Source organism: Halictus rubicundus, chromosome 3, assembly GCF_050948215.1.
Source record: "Halictus rubicundus isolate RS-2024b chromosome 3, iyHalRubi1_principal, whole genome shotgun sequence".
NCBI classification, from domain to species: Eukaryota; Metazoa; Arthropoda; class Insecta; order Hymenoptera; family Halictidae; genus Halictus; species Halictus rubicundus.
The window spans coordinates 6,203,486-6,227,851 of record NC_135151.1 but is presented as its reverse complement, the minus strand read 5'-3'; the positions used below and the strand labels follow the sequence as shown (position 1 = coordinate 6,227,851).

Sequence of the window (24,366 nt, the reverse complement as noted above, 5' to 3'; positions counted from 1 at the left end):
CTATTGTGGCAGTTCAGTAACTATTAGACTATGGATTTTATGTATTTATGACAGAAATTAGTAGATGACACAAGAAACAGTAGAAAGATAAGGGGAATTTAAGAGTATCGATATATTATCATTGAGTTATTAAAATTATTCAAGGAAGAAATAAATTTTTATTCGGTTCCTTGTAAATAATGTAGAAAAATTTTATTTTACATAAAGATCCGCTGTCTAGTAATTATATATTCAATCCTGACAGATGGACTTGTTGATTTTCATGAATTTATGGCGCGATTAGTACGACTACAAGAACTACCACATAATATACCTCGTTTAATCTGCAACAATAGATCTCATACGTTAACTTTTGGTTCCCAGGTAATTTGCTGCAGCCAAAGCGAACACCAGCAGATGCAATGGTGGGTTTTTAGAGAAGGAAGAATGTCTAGGAGATCCGAATGTCACTAGTGTATTATATTTTTTAAACGATCGATTAGTTAGGCGCGTCTTAAACGAGTAACAGTCAATAGATTCGTAAAATGAAAAAAGTCAGTATTCTTGCCTGTTGTTCGTTGGTCTAACAAATGGTACAAAACAGTAGAACTCGCGGTATCACGTGTTCCTCGAACAACAAACACGAGTACCGTCTCTCTCCACTTTAATACCATATCACATATCTCTAACAAAAAGGTCTAACGACAGACGTAAAATAACACAACATATCTCGGAATTTTGAACGCAGTTGGCGGGCATTCTTTTCTTTTTTCTTAGGGTGAAAATGCGAACGCAGAGCGTACGAGATAAACTCTCCTAGGTGTTCTATTATGTATTAAAAAAAAACAAAAAAGAAACGAAAGAAAAGCGACGAAGAGCATTTGAATTGTGCCCTAAACCGGGAGTAACTATAAGGGATAGTGTACTTTAAAATATATATTTATATATCTATATATATATTTATATATATACATATATATATATATATGTATATGTATGTGTATATATATATATATATATATATATATATGTATATGTATGTGTATATATATATATATATATATATATATATATATATATATATACATACGTATAAATAATATAGTATTCACTGTACATGTATAAGTTCAGAGATACACGATTATTATTATAATTTATTTTTGTATGCTTAAGATTACTAAATCCGTGTTCTATGCTGTTGCTTAGTGCCATGCTCGTTGGTTTTATTCTCTCCATTTTGTACGGGACCTGTACGAAACGTGGAAAGAAAGGAAACGGCACTGAATGTATATTGTCCAGTATGATCGAGTGAACACGTAGGTACCTAATGTGTAATAGCAAAGAAATTATGATACTAAAGTACACTGTTGCGAGTTAAATTGAAAGCACATATGTACATAAGCTGCTGCAACAAATATTAACGATAGCGAGGAGGAAATCAGCTGGCCAAAATCACTGAGGAATCCTGTTACACTGTTTTATTTTTTCAACAGTTCATCTGTTTCCTAAAAATAAGATTCCTTATTTTAAAAATATTCGAAATTCGATTAAGCGTTCTTGAATAGACTATTTTATTGACAGTGGACGTTGGCTACCTCTGTCTTCTTCCTCTGGTATGTGCTTTCAATTTAAACATCTCGTCATACTTTCATTTGTGTTTAGCGAAGATGCGGTGCACGGATATGTGAATGTCTGTCGCGAGTGTGTGAGAGGGTGTGATGTATCGTTTTCCAAAATAGCTTGCTAGCTTTAGTACTGATACACGTCGTTCTAATGAGTTATGATGATCGTTATAGGCAATAGAATTATACCATCAGTTGTACAAAAAGATAAACAATTCGTTCGACGCGAAACAATGCGAGTTGCGTGAACGTTATTTATAGAAATTTTCAGTCACGCTTACTTCGGTGTCCGACACACACACAACACGCACGCAATACCATTTGTTTTGTATAGTGCGCTCGTTGCATTTATTCATTTGAGACTAGATCGGTTGCGTAACTCTTCCCACCATTTTCCCCCGTTTGGAAAACGCCATTGTCGCTGACCGGCAGGCTCCGAAAGAATTGCAAAGAAGAGAAGTTTTCATTGATGTGTATATTAAACGAAGTATTTACTTTGCACCGGATTGCAAATTACACGTCGAGGGAGAACGATAGTCGCTCAAACGTCGAAATGCCGTCAGAGAGTTTAAAAAATAAACTGGTAATGTGTACAGGAATCTTGAATCCTTGCAGATCTATAGGAAGAAGATGTATATGGCCGCGTATAATAATGCAATCTAATGTAAAGTGCATACGATGCTAACGAAGCGTATATTAATCGTAAAAGTTATAAATCGTTGAAATAAATATATTTAACACAATCGTTTGCGATCTTACTAAATCAACCCCGTGACTTCATGTTTTTTAATTACAGCTTGTTAATTTAAGAAATCAACGTTTGTTAAGCGTTTCATTTGATTCGATATAAAATAAACGTTTCAGCAAGAAATTGTTGTTTATATTTATTGTTCTCCTTATATGTATATATGTCTTGTTTCATATGTATATATGTCTTGTCAAGAATAAAATTAAAGGCAGTAGAAGACATCAGAAACAGTAGATTGTAGATAGTTGATAGTAAATATCAAAAATTAAATTTCGAATAAAAATTCGATAAAATAACAACGTTTACTTTTGATCAACGAAATGTTCAAGTTGAACCCTTCGTTTTGAAATAGATACTGCTTCCATTTTTCCAATATTTGTCTGACTATTCCATACAAATACAGTATACGTTTTGAAAAATTACCTGATTTAAAAATATATGAATTTTGTATTTAAATAAAAAGGTGAATGCTTTTAGGATTTGTTGTCAGCTCCTGACTATAAGACATTTCTACGCAAGCAGAGAAGACATGAAGTGCTCACGCACGGGGTTTCAGCGTTTCCATTTTCATGACATCGCCGTTTTTAGCAAACAGAACCAAGCAGCTTCTAGCAGGGAACAGAACCGAGCAGCTTATAGCAGGGAACAGAACCGAGCCACCGACGAGATACCTCGTCGGCGCAACTGGTAAGGTAGATCACAGCACACAGAACATAACCACCGACGAGATATCTCGTCGGTGACATAACTCATGAATCGGGAATATTAGTGAGAATCGAGTATCTTGTATATGCAGGTTCTGGTCCAGGCAAAAAATTAGACTAGGGGGCAGCACTATACCGGGGCACTAAAATCCTGGGCATGAGCACTCTCATTTCCTCTCTGTCCCCACTATGTTTATTCCTAGAGAAGGGGTCGTGTAAGTGACCCCTTACTCTGAAAGAGAAACGAGCAAATTAATTGTACAATTATTACAGTTCTTTCAACATTTTGATTAGCTCACACATTTTTCTAGACTATTTTATTTCAGGACATAAGAACTCGTGCATACTTTATCGATGTATTGTTCAGTAATCATTCTTTGTAGTTTATATTGTATTATTGAAAATTTTAGTAGGCTTAGAAATTGCTACTCGCAAATTTCAAGTTCTAATTTCACACAGAACATCATATATGAAATGCAGAATATATATATTAATTCCAACATTCAGGACGAAATTACTCTATTCAAATGTTGATTCAAGTGTGCGGGTTATCTATACCATAAGTCTTACAATTTATAAATAACCATATCAAAATCGTTAAAATGTGTTATTAGTAAGTTGTACAAACTATTTAAGATTCCCTTAACAATTAAATTTTTGGTAGCTGAAAGATACATCAAAGGTACTGGACAAGAAATTGACAAAGAAATGGAAAATTTAAATTTGTATGCAAATTAGATATTTATTTAGTATGATATATGCGATTCCTTGGAATGTATTAACGATTTTGTAATGGACATTCAAACAGCTTTAGTATTTTTTGTTAGGGAGAAATCGATTGTACCAATTCGCCAATGGTATGAAGTTATACCAGTTTTCCGTTTGGCGTGTTGTGTAGTCCTTTATACACCGTGCATGGTTAGAGTAGGGATGAAAATGCATGAAAATTTTATGCCCATTATTACACATTAACGAATGTATTGTTACACTTATTTTTGCATTCTGACTTCGAAATAACAACGACGCTTCAAATCCGTTGTAATAACACCGAGAAGAACAATCGTTTTTAAAAATTCGCTGTGTTTACGTATTACTCGCACTAGGTACGTATGTTTCCCATTTTCCAATAAGCACCGATTTTCTGTAACGGATAGTTTAAAATTTCCGACGGATTTACTGATAAAACCAAAAGATCGTTGATATAAATATCTCCCATATGCAATAACAATTCTATCGTAAGTAAACGTTGACGATAAATGAACACTTTTTATTGATGAATTTCGCATTTACAAATAGGCAATCAAGATGTCAGAACAATTTGTGGGCTGCACAGTCTCTGTGAAATGTACTGAGGAAATTGGAACGTACCAAGGACAGATAGTCGATTTGAATAAAGACTATGTCACACTTTCAAAAGCTTTTCGTAATGGAGTGCCCCATTCTTCATCTGTAGTTGTTTTAAGGTAACATATTTACCCTGCGATTTTGAATGGAAATATTATTTGGAACAGCATTTGCAATTCAACTAATTTAGAGAATAAGGATGCTCATTGATTTAATTTTTTCAGTACAAAGGATATTTTAAACGTAGAAATTATATCTATCAATGAGACAGGATCTAGTTCGAACGATAATAATCAAGCACAGAATAAGGTGACAGTGAAGAGACCTATTGCTAAGAGAGCTGGAAGATCAGTTTCCGAAAGCGTGCCGTCATGTACTCAGTCTACATCATCTCAAACACAATCCAATTTTAAAAAACCTGACACCAATGCTCATTGCTCCACAGAGCAAGCTGGAACTACAAACGGAAAGGTTTCATTAGGTAAATAAAATAGTAACAAGCGCAGAATCATTGGCAAATGATAGTATTGTTCTTCTTTCCTAAATACAAGAATGTGTAGAAACAACACTCAATGAGGTGGGTTTATATTTTTTTTTAGCCGATTCTGCTAGTAAACCAATACAGAAAAGACTGAGTCATAGACAAAGAGCATTAGAACGAGATGAACATACATTTGGTACACCAATAGACCAATCATTGAGTCAAGATTTTGATTTTGAGAAGAATTTAGCACTATTTAATAAAGAGGTTTGTTCATAGACATACAAAATGCAGGATTTTTCCATTTTCTGTTACAAGGTGACATCTCCAACAATATAGTTACATACAAAAAACATTTCTGACCATGAAATTTCGAAAAAATGGTTCCCACTATAATATGAGTCCACTTAAATCAAATAATTTGTGCTTTCGACATTTCCCGTAGCATAAAAAATAACGGGGATATCATCTTGTGAGTTAGTGGGACACCCTGTATAGGAATCACATGAGATTTTATCAAAGCAATGTAAAAAGTTTTACCTTTTCTTAACAGGCTGTGTGGCAAGAAATAAATTCCTTGAAACCTGATATTGTCAGGCAATCCGAAAATAATCGTGGTACCTCTGGGAGATATAGACACGACGAAAACGTTATTGTTTCTGAACCGATAGTTTTCAGACAAATAACGGTACCGAGTCCTGATGAGAAAGAATATGTAACCGATAATGGCTTGATAATTCCCAGCATAACGCTGAATCTTCATCGCCAATTAATGGGGGCGGCAGATCGTTTTGGAATCAGTTGGGAACGTAGAGTATGCATCAGAGAGTATTTAATAATTACGATGATAAGGAATATTTGGTTTATTGGGTATCAATGAATTGTTGTCGATCAGGTGGAGCTTCTTGGCCGTGCCGGTGCAGAAATTATTTTGCAATTGCTGGGAGGTAGCCATCGACTTAATCCATACAACGCACATCAATGGCCAACAGTCGTCGCTCTATGCGGACCTCATCGTTCCGGTGCTGTCGGTGTCAATTGTGCTAGACAGTTATCTAGTCACGGTGTTAAAACAATAGTATTCGTAGAGAATTCCGAAGATTTCTCCCTTTTGCAAGAATTATCTTTATACAAACTGACTGGAAATAAGGTGGAATCTAAAGTTAAGTATTTACCGTGGGTAGTAGACCTGATACTCGTGTCGCTTTGCGATGAAAATTCCCCAAAGACGATCACACCCATAGCGAAATGGGCGAACGGCAACAGAGCACCTATTTTAGCCATTGAACCACCGGCCACAGGTACACCGGGCATCCTCAGTAAATTCAGTTTGCTCGGTGGATTACCGTTGTCTCATAGTGTTGATAATGGCAGATTATACTTATGTAATCTCGCGCTACCGAACAAAGTATACGCGGATGTCGGTATAACGTACAAGTCGCCTTTTGGACCGAAATTTGTCATTCCGTTGCATTCGAATAATTCTTCTTAGCAAATTTATATTAAAGACAATTCCTCTAATACAATATTTTAATTTACTGTAACTTTAATTTTAAGCCTTGCAGATATCAAATAATATTTACTTTTGCAAGCGAATTGTCCAAATTTATTTATATAACGAGAAATGATAACGTCGCATTTAATGTTATGAAGTTGAAATATAGTTTGTGTATAGACCGTTGTAACTTAATGTGTAAAGTCATATATAATTTTTAATGGTGTAAGCATACGGTAAACAGAGCAGACAAACAATGAATTTACAAGAAGAAAAGGATTTAATAGACGCAATAAATTCAGCGATTTGATCCATCTGAATAGGTATGAGTGTTGTTTGCCATTACAATACGCATATATTTTTTTGCTGAATGTAGCTGAATGAAAGACATCAACCATTAACAATGGAAACAAACATTAAGTTACTTTAGATTTTAAGAACCTATCTTAAAGAAATATGTTATATTTTCTGAACTTATCATGTGATACTGACATAACAAAGTTTGTCAAATACTTAGTTTTAAATTAGCTAAAGTGATCTAGGATTTAAATTCTCTGTTAATTTGATTGATTACCATCAGAAACCGCATGAAATGAAAATCCATGGAATTATTCGGGGCACAAAATAGAACGTGGTTGTTTATTGTGTTTTATCCTCTTGTTTGTGATTGGAAATTACGTTCGGAGAACTGCTTTTACTAGTATTCAAAATGACTTTAAAGTTAGTTATGTTTTATTATATTTTGTGCCCAATTGTGTATTACACTTTCAAGAAATATTGTTTTGACTATGATGATGGAACTAAAACAGATGGTTATGAAAAAAAAACATTTGTACAGCATTTATTTTAATTGTAGCTAGCCTAAGTAAGTTATTTATAATTTATGTGTAAATACATATTTATATTCTTGAGAAAGTAATTTTGACACATAGTGATAGATTTTACACATAACCGTAACGTAATTTTTCAAAAGTTCTTAACAATTGAATGAACTAGCAACAGATCATGTTTAAAGAAGAATAGCTATATTTTAATTACGTACACAAAGAAGCGTGGGTAGATCGATTGAAATGATAATTATTTAAATTTTTATGATCCTAATGTAAGAAGAAAATATATAGAAAAAATGTAACTGAAATATTGTAATGCTAACGATGTTATATGTTTATTGTTTTTACATAACCATACATACAAAATTCCTGTTATGATTTTCTGACCCTGAAATGATACTATTTTAATCAAGTAACATTACGAATTTGCATTAAAATAATAAACTGATATGTCTTTGTTAATTAACGTCACCATGTATATTTATTGTCAAGTTTCATAAATGCAATGCAGACCAACAGACTTAAATTCATTACAAAAATATTTTAGCACTCTCTAGTTCAGCTCGAATTGACGTTAAATATAATTTTCATCTAATATACAATCAGTTCAATCTATGAAAATTGTACTATCACAATATCATCAAGTATATATAATGACAACAATCTCAATATAATGAAGACAATGTAACGATCTTTTATACTATACGAGAAAACTACATACATATATATATATATATATATATATATATATATATATTATTTTGATGCGAAAATGTGCTTCATGGTTGTTTTCATTTGCTATAATTTTTTTATATATACTTAATAGTTAATAGTTGTTTTGATTTTAGTAAAGTATGAGAGCTGAACAATCATCGCATGATACCTTGCTTGGGAAAAATTGTTTCCACACTTGTATGTTATTCTATTTAATTCGCGAGAACCGTATTAATAAAGTATTACAGAAATTCATAGCTACAAGGAGACCTTAATTAATTAACATAAAACTATGGAAACAATTCAAGAATCAGTCGTATTTATTCTCTTGCCGTTTGTCAGCGCGCCAAATCCATTTTCAATCATGAAACATTTTGATGAATACTTATCAAATTTATAGGACTGCTAGTAATATTATTAAAGTAGTAATACTAGTAAATAGTAATACTATTAAAAATTATTAAATCGTATGATATTTACAATTTTCAAAGCATCAGTCGTATCTAAAAAAAAAAGAACACTAACACGTCCATGAGATTTGATCACCCCTTGACTGATCTAAAATTTGCATATATATATTAAGAGTACCTTAATTATTATAGTTGAAATTAGGCTAATCTAAAAATTGACCTCAGATTTGTTAAGGCCTCGTATTAATTTTACCGACGTAAAATAATTTCATCTCTATTTAATGATATACCTAAAAAAATATAATAGCTACATTTATTTGATAAACTTTACATGCCTATATATTTAAATTTAATTATAAGTTACCATTTATTCTAAAAAGTTGTTTAACGCATTGTTGTATTCTTTTAATGTTCCGAAACTAATTAGAGCAATATATATCCGTAAGCAGAATGGTTTCACAATTTTAAGGATACTTAAATTGAACAGTCAGCCTCAGTCAAAACATAATTTACAACGACATTCGTATTATGTTGCAATTAAACTGCATTTCTGTGATTCGATTACGATATAATTACGATAAATAAAAGAGTTACAATAATTTAAAAATACTAAACAGACATATTGTTAGGAAACGTTTTAAGTAAACACGTAGCAATGAATTTATTATAGCTGCTAAGTTAGGTGTTCATTCATTTCAGGTAATAGACTTTCATCACGAAGTCTAACTTGTATAGGCCATAGAACTGTAACCTTTTGCATTTTATTTCGTACATCAGTATATCTCACGTATGTCGGACAATATATCTTTTATTGTCGGTATATTTCTAGTAGGCATGGATTTTAACAAACATTTTTCATAATTAGGTTATATCGATTAATTTGTTACTAGCTGCTCCATTCCATTAAAGAAATATTTTTACTGAAAACGTAAAAAATGCACCATAACTAAAACGTTGTGAAGTACTCTTTACATCTATGAACCCATCACTATTTTCTACATGCGAACATCATGACAAATAGTGACTTTAGAATTCAAATTTATTGAGTCAATGTTTAAACAATCTTCGTACCACAGTTATAAAATTACTATTAATCTCTCATCTGCTCCGTTGTTCTATATCATCTTCTACTTAAGTGATCCGCGAATTGACCCAATAATTAGCGTAATTAAAATTCAAAATCATAGTTCACCATCATCTTCGAGGCTCTTTTTCCTAGGCGTTCAAGTTTGAATGCAGTTTTACCTGTACGCGTATATCTGTTATTTGAATAGAGTCCAGTTCCGTAGTCTCTCGTCTTTCGTGCAACATAATTGTCAAAAAACAATTCTCTCTGTAATTAGACTATATCTTAAACATCTACGTAAAAAAATACGCCAGCATCTCCTAGCTCTCACAGCGTCACCCTAGGAAGCGGGCGTAGGATTGGCAGTCGGTGGTACGGCGTTCGACTGTTTTGCTCTCCTACGCTTATTCAATAACGCATTGTTTGTGTGATCCAATTGTTTTAAATTAGCTGTGTCGTAGTCCACGCGCATCGTCGCTAAGGACCGTGTCATCTCCTCTTGAACCTCTGGCCAGAGTTCCTCGCCTTCTCTGAGTACTCTGCCAGTGTGCAGAGGAGTGGGTGGCACCTCTGTGTGTTTCTGCAAAAGAAACGCATTGTATTAACATTACTTAGACCTGTGAACTCAAAGAACTATCCACCCTCCGGAAATCGATATTTTGAACAAGTTTTTCCTTTTGCACATTAGCGACGGTCTCGTTTAGTTTCCGAGATATTCGCGGAAAAACTATCGGTACAGTGAATTTTGCCTATAGCTGAGCGTCTATGACACAGTGTGCGTTAGTATTGTTTCAGGGTGTAGTTTCAGTCAAAAGTTCCATTTTCCAAGGACACCCTGTGTTTCAGGGCGCAACACAGAGTGTCCTGTATAAATAGGATAAAATTCTTACAGAGATCCATTTGTTTCGCATAACTTCACCGATCTGCAGTCTTCTTGCAGGATCTGTGCACAACATTCCCTTAATAAGGTCCTGTGCTTCCGTGCTCACGTGAGACCATTCAGGAGCTGGGAAGTCGTATTGGCCTAACCGAATTCTCTTTTTCATTCCTGGCGAAATTGCTAAACCGTGATTACTATAAAAGGGTGGGAATCCACACAATCTGAAACAGGAAAGAATAATGATTTGTTGAAAATTATTTTCTGTAAGTTTGTCGACTGTTTAATGATAGAGTTACTTACAATATGTACATAATAACACCAAGTGACCAAATATCACAGCTTTTATCATACTTTTCTGGTCCCAGAACCTCAGGAGCTTAAAACAGAAAAAATCATGTTTAAAACGAGTAGGTGTAATTTAAAACAGTAAAACCATTAGAAGAATTTAAACACACTGTTATATTATTTTTAACCTTCGATAAGAAAGAAAATAAATTTCTATTACGATCCAGTTTGTTGAAATTCAGGTAAGAAATTTTTATTCTGCATAAAGAACCACAGTCTAATGATAAGAATGCTTTGCGATAATAAATATGAAACTTTTATTGTTACTTACCTACATAATATGGTGTATAACACGGAGTTTGCAAGGTATCTTTCGAATGTGTTTCCTTCGCAAACCCAAAGTCTGTGAGTTTCAACGTACCGGTATTATCTGAGAAATGAAGTACATTTTGTGTAAATAAATTCATGACAATATGGTTAAAGATTTTTGCAGAAGTAACATACCTGGCCTGGAATACAGAAGATTTTCTGGTTTAAGATCCCTATGAGCAATGTTCATGTCATGCAGGTGCTTCACAGCAACACAGATTTCATACATTATTTGCGCAGCTTCTGCAAATTAATTACACAAAATAATTCAAGAGGTGTATAAATGAGGAGCTCAGAGCAACAAACGGTCAGCTCGATTTCGACGTGACTATAAAAGAACAAATTTTTTCGACAGTTTGGTGCAACAAACGGTCATATCATGAGACGATTGTAACTGTTTGTTGCCCCAAACGATTAAAAACTCTAAAGTGGGCAGTCATGTCTAAATCGAGCTAACCGTTTGTTGCCCTGAGCTCTTCAAATATTAAAATACTGTATAATTTATTTCTCTTACCTCTTTCTGTGAATGCACCATCTTGCCTGTCTTGTATCCTCTCAAACAACTCTCCTCCTTCCATGCTGATGATTTTATTTAGAATTAGTCAATATTAATATCCTAGTAAAATTTTAAGACATGTTTACGTAACTGGAAACTTACCATTCCATAACAACTAATAAACATTTATTTCCACTGTACGTGTTTTCATATACATCTTTCACTTGGACTATGTGTCTGCAATTCGATGCTCTCCAATGCAGTTCAACTTCTCTCCTTGCTTTTAAACAATCGTACAACACCTGCAAATAAAAATTTCATTAGTGAAATAAATGCAACGCAAAACATGGTGTATTTAATTTTTTAACTATCATGTTCCAAAAGGAACTTATACATATGTATCTTTACAGATTTAAATACAAAGTTACATGCTGTACTTGATCTTTTATAATATGATATTCTAAGAGGAACTATGGCACATGTATAATTGTTGATTTCAATACAGAGTTAGAAAGAAGTGTTCAAATTTTAGTCGTTGTAGAAGTACAAAGCAAAGTATGCGATGAGAATACAATTTTTATTTTTTGTCCAACATCCACTAAATTCGTGCAAATATTCCCACTGCAGATTTTCCGCGTCATGCATTAGCGCTATCATTTATACAACTATTTTTACGGAACGTCGATCCTTGAACAAACGAAGTTATGTAGAATAAACATGAGTAGCGATGATTGTATGACTTGCAAATGTCACGACGTTGCATAATTTGTAGATTCATTGAAAAAAAAGAATGTTCTGTATCAATTATTGAGAAAAATTGCTCGAACAGCGCAAGTGAATTTCTACATCGCTTGTAAAATTGCTGGTGAATGACAAAAAAAAACAGCTGACGTATCGATGCTGTCAAATCGATGGGGCTTATTGCATTATATTACCTCGCCACTTGATATTCTTCGGTGAAGGTAATAGGATATACGATCGATATGTTCGACCTGTTCACGATACCGAGTCGTAGACAGTAATACTGATCTGATTAAGATTAACCCTTGGATGACGGACCTATTTTACAAATATACAATTGACCGTGCCTAAGACCATCCACAACTTTGTTTATCAAAGTTAAACGTATTTTTGAAGGTAGACACATTAGTACTTCTGTTGTACTTAATGTAACAGTTATTCATTTAATTTCATTATTCATTTAGTTATTCATTAAATAACGGTCCTAAATAATTAATGAATAATAGTAAAATAATAATAATAAATTCCGACGATTCTGATACTCTGGGTCAAAATAGACTCGGGCACCTCTATCGAAAGGTTAAACAAAGGCATCGACGCATGAACGTTTAGAATTAGAGATGCAATTTATTAGACTCGGACAGAATTAAAATATATTATCCGTTTGTTATTTTAAACGTATGATTTCATATTAAATTGATTTAATGTTGAACTTGGCTGAGTGCTAGTGTGGCTAGCCAAAATTGTGTCTAACAACAAAAGATATTCTTCTCCCTATTTGTGGTATATATCACAACGATATAGACTAAATTTACAAGTATATATTTTCCATGTATTACATTGAGCTTAAGGAATTGGCAAAGCGTGCAGACATTATCTAACATCTCAAAACTACTATTGCCACGCAGTAAATCTCTTCAAGTTACCGCATTGAGAAAATAGTTGCATTCTTATCTTGCATTTGTAAAGTAAGAAATTCTTCCGATAATACGGTACTGTCGAGGAGAAAAGAAATATGTGCCTCGCAGTTCATATTTTTAGAGCACCAGGTATACACGCCTTCTAAAAATATTCAAATACAATTAAAGCCTGGAAACCAACGGAAAAGAAAGTAGAAACCAGTTCTGCTTCGAATTCGTTTCACGGAATACCCGAACTGAAAAATTTAATCTCTACGTAATTATTATCAATTGCGTTTCAAATACGCGGGAAAATCGCTTGATAGACGGTTTTTTAGCAATTCAATATCTCTTAATAGTCCTCGATAGTCCCTAATCGTTAACGATCTTGAATGTGCGTAATTTCCAACAATGGTCTGCCGCCTTTGCTCTCAAATGAAAATACATTAGTCACGCGCTGTGAGCACTGGTCTCGTATTATTCCGTGATAATGAGATTAGCGTTCCGCCGATTGACATATACCCGCTACTAGAACAATCAGACAAACGTGCACGTGGAATCACGATCGACAGGATCTGCGATTAAATTAATACATTTCTCGTTTGACGCTGTCGAAATCTATCGGGAAAATTCTGTGCGCGCGTCACGTACGATCCGAATATGACGTAAATGCATGCAAAAATGCATGTTACATTATTTAGTATTTCCTTTCCTCGTCGCTGCCGTGAATGTATAGCTGCTCTGCTCGTTTCAAGTGGAAGATTCCAGTCTCAATTTCCTATTTCCAGGAGCTCTGTCGGATTCTTTGAAAACTCGCCGTTTTACGAATTATGGCGAATGGTAAATTTGCACTTTTTCAGTTTTTCTTCGTTTAGCATTTGTCATTTGTATAGATGTGAATAGTAATTGTTGTAAATCTGTGGAAATATCGTAGATACTGTAATCTATCATCTTTTATTGATTGTTGCAGTTTGGATTTTTTGAACAGTTGACATTTTATGGATTTTAGCGAATGGCGAAAACTTTTATTTTTTTCATAAATATTATAAATATTACAAATAGGGTAAGGGACCCAATTACCATAGGGGTATCAATTGTTGTACCTATATTAAGTATACTTATTTTTAAAGCATAATGAATATCTCTTTTTTAATATTGATTATGCTTTAAAAATAAGTACAATTAGTATAGGCACATTAATTGCTACCCCCACAGTTATTGAGTCCCTTACCCTACGTAGACGTATTTTTTGTTCTTTGTTAAATACTCTAATATTTCATTTCTCGCTGCAACCGCGAGGATTGTTTCTAAAAAGTGCCCAGAGTAAAAAACTGAAGCAATTCCGAGAACGTGACTGCCAAGAGAAACAGAGAGCCGTAAAACAGCGCAAAGTGACACACCGGTTCATCTGGCAGACTGTTAGTAATCAATCATGAATTCATAATGGTGAAACCAGGCTGCATAAGTGTACCATGACGTCTGCAGATATTGATTTTTTTCTGACTATGTTAGGTGCACGGGAATATGATTCAATAACTTTCTCTTGGACTATGCTTAGGGCCATTCTGCTTGAATCAGCGAGGCCGTCGTACTATTTGTCTAGCATCTCGTTGTTATAACACTCGAAGGTGCAATAGAATTGAACAGATTTAGTTCATGTACGCCAAATGCATCAACTTAATTTTCTTTAACCATCTGACGGTTTTATTTAACTTTAAAATCGAGCAATTGTGTGCTTAATTATTTTCAAGTGATGAGTATAACTGATAAAAGCAGACGAAATGCACTAGCTGTGAAATTGAGATAAATTACAAGAAAATGTTTCTATCTAACACAATCGTTTTATCTGTTCTCCATTTTTTAAATTTATATTTTTATTGTTTAAAGATTCATTAATATTATTTACAGAATTTAAGGTTCGATTAGTTCGTAAACAAGAGAAATAATCGAAATTAAACATATCTCCATACTAAATAATTGCCATTTTTGGCAATGAATGATTAAAAATTGAATTTGTTTTTCATGAACAGGATGATACATTTATTTCTTGTCACGTGTTTACTGTTGTTTACTTCATTATAAATGCGTTACAACTACGAATATGTTTCTCGATTCACCTTTTTACACTTTTAAATACCAAGGACGAATTTTTTCGTCTCTGTGACGAGTATTAAACAAAAACTGATTATAAAAAGGGATAAATCGCATTAAGAAGGCAGCGAATCGCTGCCACGTACTACGTAGCCTGGCAAGGTCGGAGCGAAAAAGTTTCCAATTATCTCGTCCATACAACAGATTTATTGTCCTTGCTCTGTCGGATCTCTTCACGGTCGAGCGAGAGAATTGAAATCGTTTCGTAAACCGACGTGGGCTCGAATCCAATAATTCGATCCGTTTGGTCGAACGGATTACCCTTAAAAGTTTAATTTACGTAACCCTAGTATTATCGTCTAACAATCCCACGTTCGTCTAAAACAAACGCGTTTATCCCATAAGGCTCCCGCTTTCGTAACACGCGAACCCCTTTGTATAATAACAAAGGAACAAAGAATAAAGGAATAAAGAATAAAGAAATAAAGAATAAAGAAATAATATTTCTCGTACGAAATTTGATTACGTAACCTTATTTCGCTCGTTATCTAACCTAGATAAGAGACTCTAGTGATTAATTATGACGTCACGCAATGAGTATTTCACATATAAGTACAATTCACTGGTAAGCAATAAACGATCGCGAAGAATCAAAACGCTGACTGTACCGAGCACGTGTGGCTGATACGGTAAGGGACCCAATTACTGCGTGGGTACCAATTACTCGGCCTATATTAATTATACCTATTTTCAAAGCATAATTAAAATCAGTTTAAGCTGAAAATCAGTGTGGCTTTTTGAATATTCATGATGCTTTGAAGATAAATACAATTAATATAGGGCACAGTAATTGGTACCCCACAGTATTTGGGTCCCTTACCCTGTGGGGTATTTTATCAAAACCACACGATTGGATTTATTCAGATTTTTGTAACAGTAGGTGCTTGACTGAAGCAATTTATTGAATAATTTCTAACGTAACCAACTTTGCAATTTCAATGATTATAAAATAAAAAATGTGAAACCGGTTAGCGTTAACTTCACGCGATTGAATCGTTTGTCTTCCGATATCTAAAGCTGATATAATGCTACCTGAATAATCTACAGTAATCTGCACCTTCGGAGCCGTATTTGAGGAACGTGTTAACATCGCGTGGAAAACAAAAATGAGTGATAAAGTTCGCGATAGTTTTAATATTAATTGCTTCGACGGCTGACCGTAGACGCAACCAGAACGATATTTCTATTGGTTATGGAATAAATCGATACCGTCGAATGTATCAACGGTGTCAACGTCGGCAAACATGAGATCATCATTTCTATATAAATAACGACATATTTTCGTTGAAGTTTATCAGTTATTCTCGTACACTCAGTCAGATACAACCGCGCGTCACCGCTACGGAGCACGCATGTATTTAAATTACTTCCCCGAGCACGAGAGAGACATAAAACGTTATTGGATTGACAAGTTGCACGAGCTTCGCAGATTATGCACCGAACCGATCGATCATGCCAGTCCAGAATGTTACATTGGCGAAATTCAGCCGAGCAAACCGTGACACGTCGCAAAATATTGTCCACGCAACTGCATATACAGGGTTACACAACTGTGTATCTTTCGGTTCGCGCGTGTCATGAACGGTTATAGTTTATCTGCGTCGTTGTGCTTTCGAGGGGTTACGTAAACAAACGAAATTTCCGGTCACATATGTTTTTTGCTGGCGACAACGACAGAGGCAAATCGGTTTTGTTCGAATGGAAAATGATTTGTAAATGCTTTCTTGGCAGGCATAGTGTTTGCTGGACGATTCGGTAATCAGTCATCGGTCAAATGCTGCGAACATAAGGTGATTCGCGTGGGGTAAACGACTGGCTATAACAGAGCTGTTCAGCGTCTGCCCGTACGGGCAGCGATTTTCTTGCCTTGGGCGTACACAGAACAGCGAGCACGAAGCCACGCCCCTGCGGGCAACGCTGCACGTATTTGTCACACGCATCGTCACAGCCACGTGGCCAGCTACGTCTGCTACGACCTACCCCCACTCCGCTAAGTCACGTGTCCATAGCTTTGCCCGTAACTGTGCCCACGGGCATCGGCGGGCGCCCTTTCCCGCTAATAGGTATATTGAGCAGCTCTGAACTATAGCAACCGTCTTGTACCTGTAACCTGTACAAAAATCGCGAGCTGTGTGTACGCGCATGTGTTCATAAATGGCCTAATTTTAATTTGCTGAAGAACACACGAGCGCGTCGAGCAAGCGATAAAATTATCATTTTACTGTACTGCATCAATTGCAAGAAGCAGAAGTCATGTTAAAATTTCTATAGTAGAAATAAGTATGGCAGAAATAAGCCTTGTATGACACTTCAAATGCTTAACAAAAACAAAAACTCTTTCTTCAATAATGTTAATAAATTGAAAATAATGTATTGACACCAATTCATGTAATCTTCCCACCAATGCGTAAGGTTCGCAGTCTAGTCATTAAAAAGCCTATTACGCTTCCGGTAGGAAGAGCTTTGACTTTACCATTTTTATTTCTCAATTATTTTGATTTCACGAAATTTCTGAGGTTGACTGGCAGTCAAAGCATAAACAATGTCCAGCAGATACTTTCGCTACTTCGAGTCGTATAGTGACCTAACATTGACCTCGGAGTGGATGGTTAGCATTGACAGCGGTTCTGTCCAATTTGAAATTTCGCGCGCAAACCTACCACGGCCAAGAGAAACAAATCACTCGCGAGAAACCGCAAATCCACGGGCCCCGCGATTTTTCCAAGAAGATGCAGTAAAAATAAAAAGGCGCGAGAGCTCGCTGAGCCGATACACCGCATGGTCGGAATCGTCGAACGGGAAATCATCGAGTATAAATAGAGGATGACTCGCGGTCTGGTCTCGCTTGGACATCGTTAGTCGATGATCGTACTTCGCTATCGATCCACGCACTATGAGGGATCACTGATCCCCGAAAACGTGAATCGCAAATGCATGGCTTCACACGCCCGGATATCAGACCCCGAGATGATACTACCTCGAGTATCCAAAAATAGCCAAGGTCGAGCGTGTCATGTTACACAAAAGAGCTCGCACGAATACATTTCTTTTCGGTGTCTCGATAAGAGCTTTAGAGAAAAAAGCGCCCTCGTAAAATTGCGCCGTTCCGTTTATCGGAGGCCAGAAACGCGCTTCCGACAATAAAAATGTCCGACGATTTCCGGAACACGCGTTTCGTGCTCGGCTCTTTGTAGCCGTGCGGGTTCGAACACTGCTTCGTTGATCGTGCGTGAAATTTTAATTAACCTTCACGAGGTTGCAACACGATAAAAAAAACAGAATGGTAATCCCAGGCACGAAGTGCGTCAATGTTTACAGACCGCTTTGGCAGTCTGCAGTTGAAAACAAGTGCAGATTCGGTAAAATTCATAAACGGTTCTGTACCGTACAGAAACTTTTACCGAGCCACAAACTATATTAATGTATTAATATGGATAATATCGTAGACAACTATATAAACTGTACTATTAAAAACGATTGTACTATTACAATCTAGTAGACGAAGCTGCCCGGAGGAGGTTAGGTAGGGCTAACAACCTGTATGTATTACACGGGGTGTCCCAAAAATGTTGTACTACCTTGAAAGGGATAATTCCTGAGGTCATTTGAAGTAACGTTTTCCTTTATTAGTTGGTGAGTTATTAACGAAAAAGTCATGCCAAATGATCTGAGGAATCACCCCTTTCAAGGAAGTACAACATTATTGGGACACCCTGTGTGATTATATATCCAGCACTGTATTAATGTATTACTGTAAACAATCTCGTAGACGATTGTGTTCTGAATTTAGCGGATGAACCTCCTTAGAGGAGATTAGGTAGAGCTAGCACCCAAGTTTCCTTGTCTCTAATCTGTTTAGAATTATACTGGACTATGTATAGACTAGCCATGGCCTCACGTATTGTTCTCTTAACTACTGCTTTGTTCCAAGGTATTTCCGAACTACTTAAATCAGTACAAACACAAGTGCACGACAGTACCTGTCAAGCTGTCTAGAATTACCCTATCTCTTCCTCTTACCCTGTCTCTATACAGGCTCACTCATTACTCTCCTAACTACTGTATTGTTCATTTCCAAGCTAGTACAAACACAAGCGTGCGATAGACTTTTCCGCATTTTCAAGAAATTGGCATTGGCGGCGGACTGGTAAACTCATTATACACTTTCCCGCCCGAGGGATCTCGTCTAATTACCAGGCACGCAGAAACAAAAGGCGCTTTTTCGATTTCGAGTGATTATATGTCTCACCTTGAGCGCATACTTTTCCCTGGTGTTCTTGTCATAACATTGAACGACTTTCCCGTTGATCCCGAGCCCGAGCACGTGATTGCTGATCTCGTAGTCGTCGGTGATCGGCGTGACTTTCGGTACCCTGGCGTCGCATTTTGTCAGCGTGTGTTCCATGGTTTTTCGTTTGATCTCGAGGACCGGTGGCTCCTTCGGTTTGTTCGCCGCCGGTGGCTGGATCTCGGTTTCCGCTGTCCGTTTCCGCTTTCCCTTTTTGTTCACCTCGGTCCCCTCGCCGGCCGACCTCTTGCACTTTCTAAAATGGTAATTCGACCGTTAATCATCCTCGCCGATCCCCGGGTCCCCCCCGTCGTTTCGTTCTCGTCGATCACCCGGAAATGAAATTTTTGTTTTCGTGTGGTAGGTACGAACAGCAGAAATATATCGAGCAAACTGAGCCACTTCATGGATAACTCGGAAACGTTACACACGACGGAGACTCGACTGGCGTCAGTAGATAAGGAGGAACCTTAGAACGATAGTATAAACCGTGTCGACAGTTCTGAACACGGTACACAAGTGACACACGGAACACATATACAGGTAAAAACGAAATCATCGGCGAACGAAATTATCGCTCGTGTACGCGAGAACAACGACGTTCAACTTTATCTTTGCAGTTACTGGAACCCGAGCGTTACTCGCGCGTTTACGCGAATCTCCTTTCATAATATTATACCGGACATCGACGCGTTGTACGTCTAGTTTTTTTTTTTTTTTTTTATATAATCTTTCTCCGGTGTAATAATAAATTTGTCATCGATGTTGTTATCGAAACGATCCTCTGCTTTCCAATCGAATCTGACGTCATTGGAAATTCAATGAATAAGCCTGAACGAAGGTAAACTTGTTGTTGTGTACACAATTTTTTAAATGTACAAAACTGATAACGATTGTGTAACGTTAGTCTGTGTAAACGTCGTCGTAGGGTTACCGTTCCGGTAGTCAGCCGCCTAACTCAACACCAAGTTTACAGAGCACCAAAAGTGGCTATTTTACATTACTTTGCTTCTTTACAATCTAAATAATCGTAAATTAAAAATATTACAATTCTCCCATTCTGACAGGTCCCGTAAACCTAGTGTTAAGCGTTGTTATTATTAATACACTATTTTCTATGTTTTTAAAAAGCTGTACATTAGAAGTGAGGAATAGGCTGACCATTATGCTCATTCGAAAGTATAATAATTTGTTAGTAGATATTTATTTTTAAGCAATTTATTTTCAGAAAGGCTGACTACTGACCCTAATCTTAATTTTTCTGTTCCGACAATTTATCGGAAATTCTGATTATAAATTTTTCATATTTATAAAATGCTTCAGTTTGACGATATAAAGTAGTGTTGTATATACTTCCTCGAAAGGGGTGATTCCTGAAGTCGTTTGAAGTAACTTTTCCCTTTGCGAAAATGTTCTCCGTGGCTTTGTTATGGAGTATCAACGAAAAACACGGACCAATCAGAACGCGGCTATGGCGGACGGTGATTAATCCCGCTGAACGTGACAATGGCATTGACTAATTGTAAGCCGAAAACCGTCCGCTGTAGCCGCGCTTTGATTGGTCTGTGTATTTCGTTGCTAACTCCTTAACAAAGCCACGGAAAACATTTTTGCAAAGGAAAAAGTTACCTCAAATGATCCCTGGAATCTCCCCTTTCAAGGAAGCACAACATTTTTGGGAAATCCTGTACATACATGTATGGCCATGTTGCTGTACGTTACACAACCACTCGCAATCGATTGCAGTGAACCCGTAGCAACATAGTTCGACGCACGCGATTGGCGCATTTTGAAATTGTCAATAGGATTTGCCAATCGCGGCAGCTCGCCAGTGGGTGTGTAAAAATGATTTGAAAAGGCGTTAGATACGATCGATCGGAAAATTAAAAAGAAAAAGAAAATTAGAAGATGCGAGAAATTAATTGTTATCATTCCGTCGCGAATTGTATTCGTACATATTGAGTAGGTGCGTCTGTTATGATCGGTACAAGTGCTGAAGGGGGCTTATCGTTACGCGCGGTCTCGAAATACAACTCGAATCCCTAATTAGCGGGGTTTTTTTTCTTTTATCGTTATCGTATCAACGCCGCGGGAGATGGATGCGAGAAAAATAAAAATAAATGTGACAGAGACCTCCAGAATGTCCACTTGCGCGCCGATTTCGGCATTTGCGTAGCTTTTTAAGGTTTGCGAAAGTGTGTCTCTAATCGGATCCCGTTGTCGGGAGGAGAAAAAGCATCGCCTTCCGAGTAATGCCGAGAGACTCCAAAGAATTCTCGGAGGCGGCAGAACACAGCCAGCTCCGCGTCCTCGAATAAATTAAGAAAACGTTTTTTTTCCTAATCAGAACTGAAAATCCGGAGGTATAATCACGGAGGAAGGCCAGCTGAAAACTGAAGATAAAACACAAACTAACTCATTCGTTTTTTTTTTTGCAATGAAAAGATGGATTTTTGTGTTCGACGAAAAAACAAAAAAAAAAGAAGCGTGCAACGAAAAAGCGAGTTTCTTTGAATAAAATGTGAAGCGGGTTTTACGGATGAACATATCTCCCAACGCATCCCATGAGATGAATCGCATTGTTGTTACGCAAGCTTGTACACTGCTACAGACGCTACAATCGCCAACATAAATGCAAAAATGTAGGAAACAAAACACAAAGGGATTTCTGTCGGGTGATCTAATTCGCACAGACTCGCACGCACCGCCAAATTCGCCATCTATACTGTACCGTGGATTTGAACGACTGGCTTCGACGATTTCATTAAAAATAGCGATTGCACATGATACCTATGCGAATAAAATAGTATACCAGACACACTCACGCATGCACACTGAAATTGCCCAAGAAAGGAAGAAAAAATGGAATAATAAGTTCTAGCATGATCAAGTGTGAGCTGTGGTTTTCGGTGGTGGTTCAACATACCTGGCGACGTTTCGCTTCTTCAAAACCGATTTCCCGCCACGAAATGATAACGCATAATTTGTATGTGAACACCACTGTTACAACATTACGCTTCACACTATCACGGGGACACTGAATAATTCTTTTCCTACGACTATCACGATGTAACACTGGCTCACAATACGTAGGTGTGTGCGAAGGTGTTAGAATTAATGTCCAAGAGACGTTCGTCGGGTAATTCGGTTTTTATTTGTGCTGCTCGAAAGAGAATAAAGGTAGATAAGGCTCCCGTGAGGTGTGTCACTCAACTTGGAAACGGCCGAACAAGAATACCTGTCTACCTGTCCGTGGAATAGCCGGTTTTACACAAGTATTAAAATATTCGGTGGCGCTGTGTCGGGAGAAATAAATTTTCTCGCCGAAAGGAGCAGAACGTTAGCGTAATTCAACGTGTCGCGATCTTTCCCATGCCCATACTTTCCGTGCATTCGACCGACCACAACTGAAACTCGAGTCCACTCATCGACTCGGACTTTCATACGAAAAACCAATTCACAAACACTAGTGGGCAAAACGGCTATGGCGGCAAAGCGCCTCTACAAGCAATCTTAGGATGTGACTCACTGCACAGGGACGACTCTATCCAGCCAGCTTTTGGGTTCCTTCGTAACCCCCTCTATTCCACTTTCCGCGTCGATTTGAAACGCTCGATGCTAAAGTAGTGCAGGGTTATTGTCCCAGTAGACCTACCATTACTGGTCGAATCATCCATTTTACATACTTCATTTTACAATTAATCGTCCGTCTGCAACCTGGGTCATTTATGTCCGGAGCGAAATTTCACTCTTAAATTTCTTTCTTTTCAATATTTATTTTTTCCTATTTAATGCTTCAAATATTGTACGTTCCAGCGATTGTAAAATACGGACTTCAATACGTATTCCAGAGCTTGTTTACATTTTTTTTTTTCAAACTCAGAAAAGTAAAAAAATTAATCGTGAACATAAACGACCCAGTATGGAGACAGCGTCGATAAAAATAAGGTTGCAGACAGATGGTTAAAATTGTGAAGCTCTAAATAAATTTAATTTTATCATTTTTATGTAACGATATATGTGAGTTACTTTTAGTACTTGGTAGGTTTATTGTAAAGGCCAGCAGTCAGCCACCTTAAGCATTGTTATTATTAATAGACTTTTTCTAAATAGGCTAACCATTGTTCTCATTCAAACGTGTAGGTGTTTGTTAGTAGATATCTCTTATTTTTATGCAATTTATTTTCAGAAAGGCTGACAAGTAGATAGGGGCAGAAATAAGGCACATTTGCTCTATGTCAGTATTTGTCATTTGGGGTTGAATCGTCATTAAATAAAATGATTGCAATATAATTTTAGCATGGCTCGTGTAACGTCCTCCTATATAATTGCGTTTCATAAAACTTTTAGTTAATTCCTCATAATCCAATGATCATCGGAGAAAATCGGAAACGATTTTACGAACTAATCGTTATTTATTGATTTTTTTTTCTTAGTTTCAATTTATGCGTTATTTCAAGTTATAGCACAATTAACATGTACGTATATACAGAACTCGATGATATAATAAAACCGAAGGTGCAACAAACTTCAGGTCTCTTGCATTTTGTTCAACTTACATAATTACAAAACTACTATATATTTCATATAAATATTCCTCTCTCCCTCTCTCTCTCTCTGTTTTTCATACAGGCACAGGTCTTATATTTACATACAGTTCTCTTTCCTAAACAGGTCGAATCTGTCCTAATTGTATTGTCCGTTAAGTATTTCACACACAAAAATTATTGTATCACATTCAATTTACCAACTTTCGCATAGGTAATTTTCTTCATTTGTTGTGTGGAACATTGTATACCGTAATGTTTAATAAAGGTCTCTTTGTTGTGAAGTACAAATGTAGTAAAGTAAATATCACGTATGA

General features: G+C 36.4%; 3 protein-coding genes across 5 annotated transcripts in view; 2 read left to right on the top strand and 1 right to left on the bottom strand.

The window, feature by feature from the left end:
• The window catches only part of LOC143352507 (neurotrimin), a 120,993-nt gene extending 118,649 nt beyond the window's left edge, over positions 1 to 2,344 (top strand). For both annotated transcript variants that reach the window (XM_076785036.1, XM_076785035.1), the window contains exon 10: positions 364 to 2,344. The gene's annotated coding sequence lies outside the window, so the exon portion shown is untranslated. The remainder of the gene's footprint in view (positions 1 to 363) is intronic.
• Positions 2,345 to 3,761: 1,417 nt separating this feature from the next.
• On the top strand, positions 3,762 to 6,675 carry Edc3 (enhancer of mRNA-decapping protein 3). Its single transcript, XM_076785031.1, has 6 exons — positions 3,762 to 4,156; positions 4,350 to 4,516; positions 4,622 to 4,878; positions 4,997 to 5,145; positions 5,432 to 5,692; positions 5,774 to 6,675. The coding sequence occupies exons 2-6, from the start codon at positions 4,359 to 4,361 to the stop codon at positions 6,368 to 6,370; spliced, it is 1,422 nt and encodes a 473-aa protein (XP_076641146.1). The 5' UTR covers positions 3,762 to 4,156; positions 4,350 to 4,358; the 3' UTR covers positions 6,371 to 6,675.
• Positions 6,676 to 7,399: 724 nt separating this feature from the next.
• LOC143352504 (MAP kinase-activated protein kinase 2-like) lies at positions 7,400 to 23,023 on the bottom strand. Of its 2 annotated transcripts, XM_076785032.1 has the most exons (10): positions 22,429 to 23,023; positions 21,636 to 21,895; positions 19,464 to 19,758; positions 11,586 to 11,725; positions 11,442 to 11,506; positions 11,063 to 11,170; positions 10,890 to 10,988; positions 10,574 to 10,649; positions 10,284 to 10,494; positions 7,400 to 9,973 (listed from the first exon to the last, which is right to left on the bottom strand). In XM_076785032.1, exons 2-10 carry the CDS (start codon positions 21,668 to 21,670, stop codon positions 9,734 to 9,736), a joined length of 1,269 nt encoding a protein of 422 aa, XP_076641147.1. In that variant the 5' UTR covers positions 21,671 to 21,895; positions 22,429 to 23,023; the 3' UTR covers positions 7,400 to 9,733. The 2 variants fall into 2 exon arrangements, with proteins under 2 accessions (XP_076641147.1, XP_076641148.1); XM_076785033.1 differs by lacking the exons at positions 21,636 to 21,895; positions 22,429 to 23,023 and adding an exon at positions 19,875 to 20,163.
• Between the last annotated feature and the right edge of the window lie 1,343 nt (positions 23,024 to 24,366).

What these genes read in the sequence shown, in the direction of transcription:
- Edc3 (XM_076785031.1), top strand. Translation starts at nt 4,359, where the DNA reads ATGTCAGAACAATTTGTGGGCTGCACAGTCTCTGTGAAATGTACTGAG. An exon ending in TCATCTGTAGTTGTTTTAAG is followed by an intron (nt 4,517 to 4,621) that starts GTAACATATTTA and finishes TAATTTTTTCAG; the next exon opens with TACAAAGGATATTTTAAACG. An exon ending in TAGCACTATTTAATAAAGAG is followed by an intron (nt 5,146 to 5,431) that starts GTTTGTTCATAG and finishes TTTTCTTAACAG; the next exon opens with GCTGTGTGGCAAGAAATAAA.
- LOC143352504 (XM_076785032.1), bottom strand. Translation starts at nt 21,670, where the DNA reads ATGCCGAAATCGGCGCGCAAGTGGACATTCTGGAG. An exon ending in GGGAAAAGTATGCGCTCAAG is followed by an intron (nt 11,726 to 19,463) that starts GTGAGACATATA and finishes TTTTATTTGCAG; the next exon opens with GTGTTGTACGATTGTTTAAA. An exon ending in TTATTAGTTGTTATGGAATG is followed by an intron (nt 11,507 to 11,585) that starts GTAAGTTTCCAG and finishes TAAAATCATCAG; the next exon opens with CATGGAAGGAGGAGAGTTGT.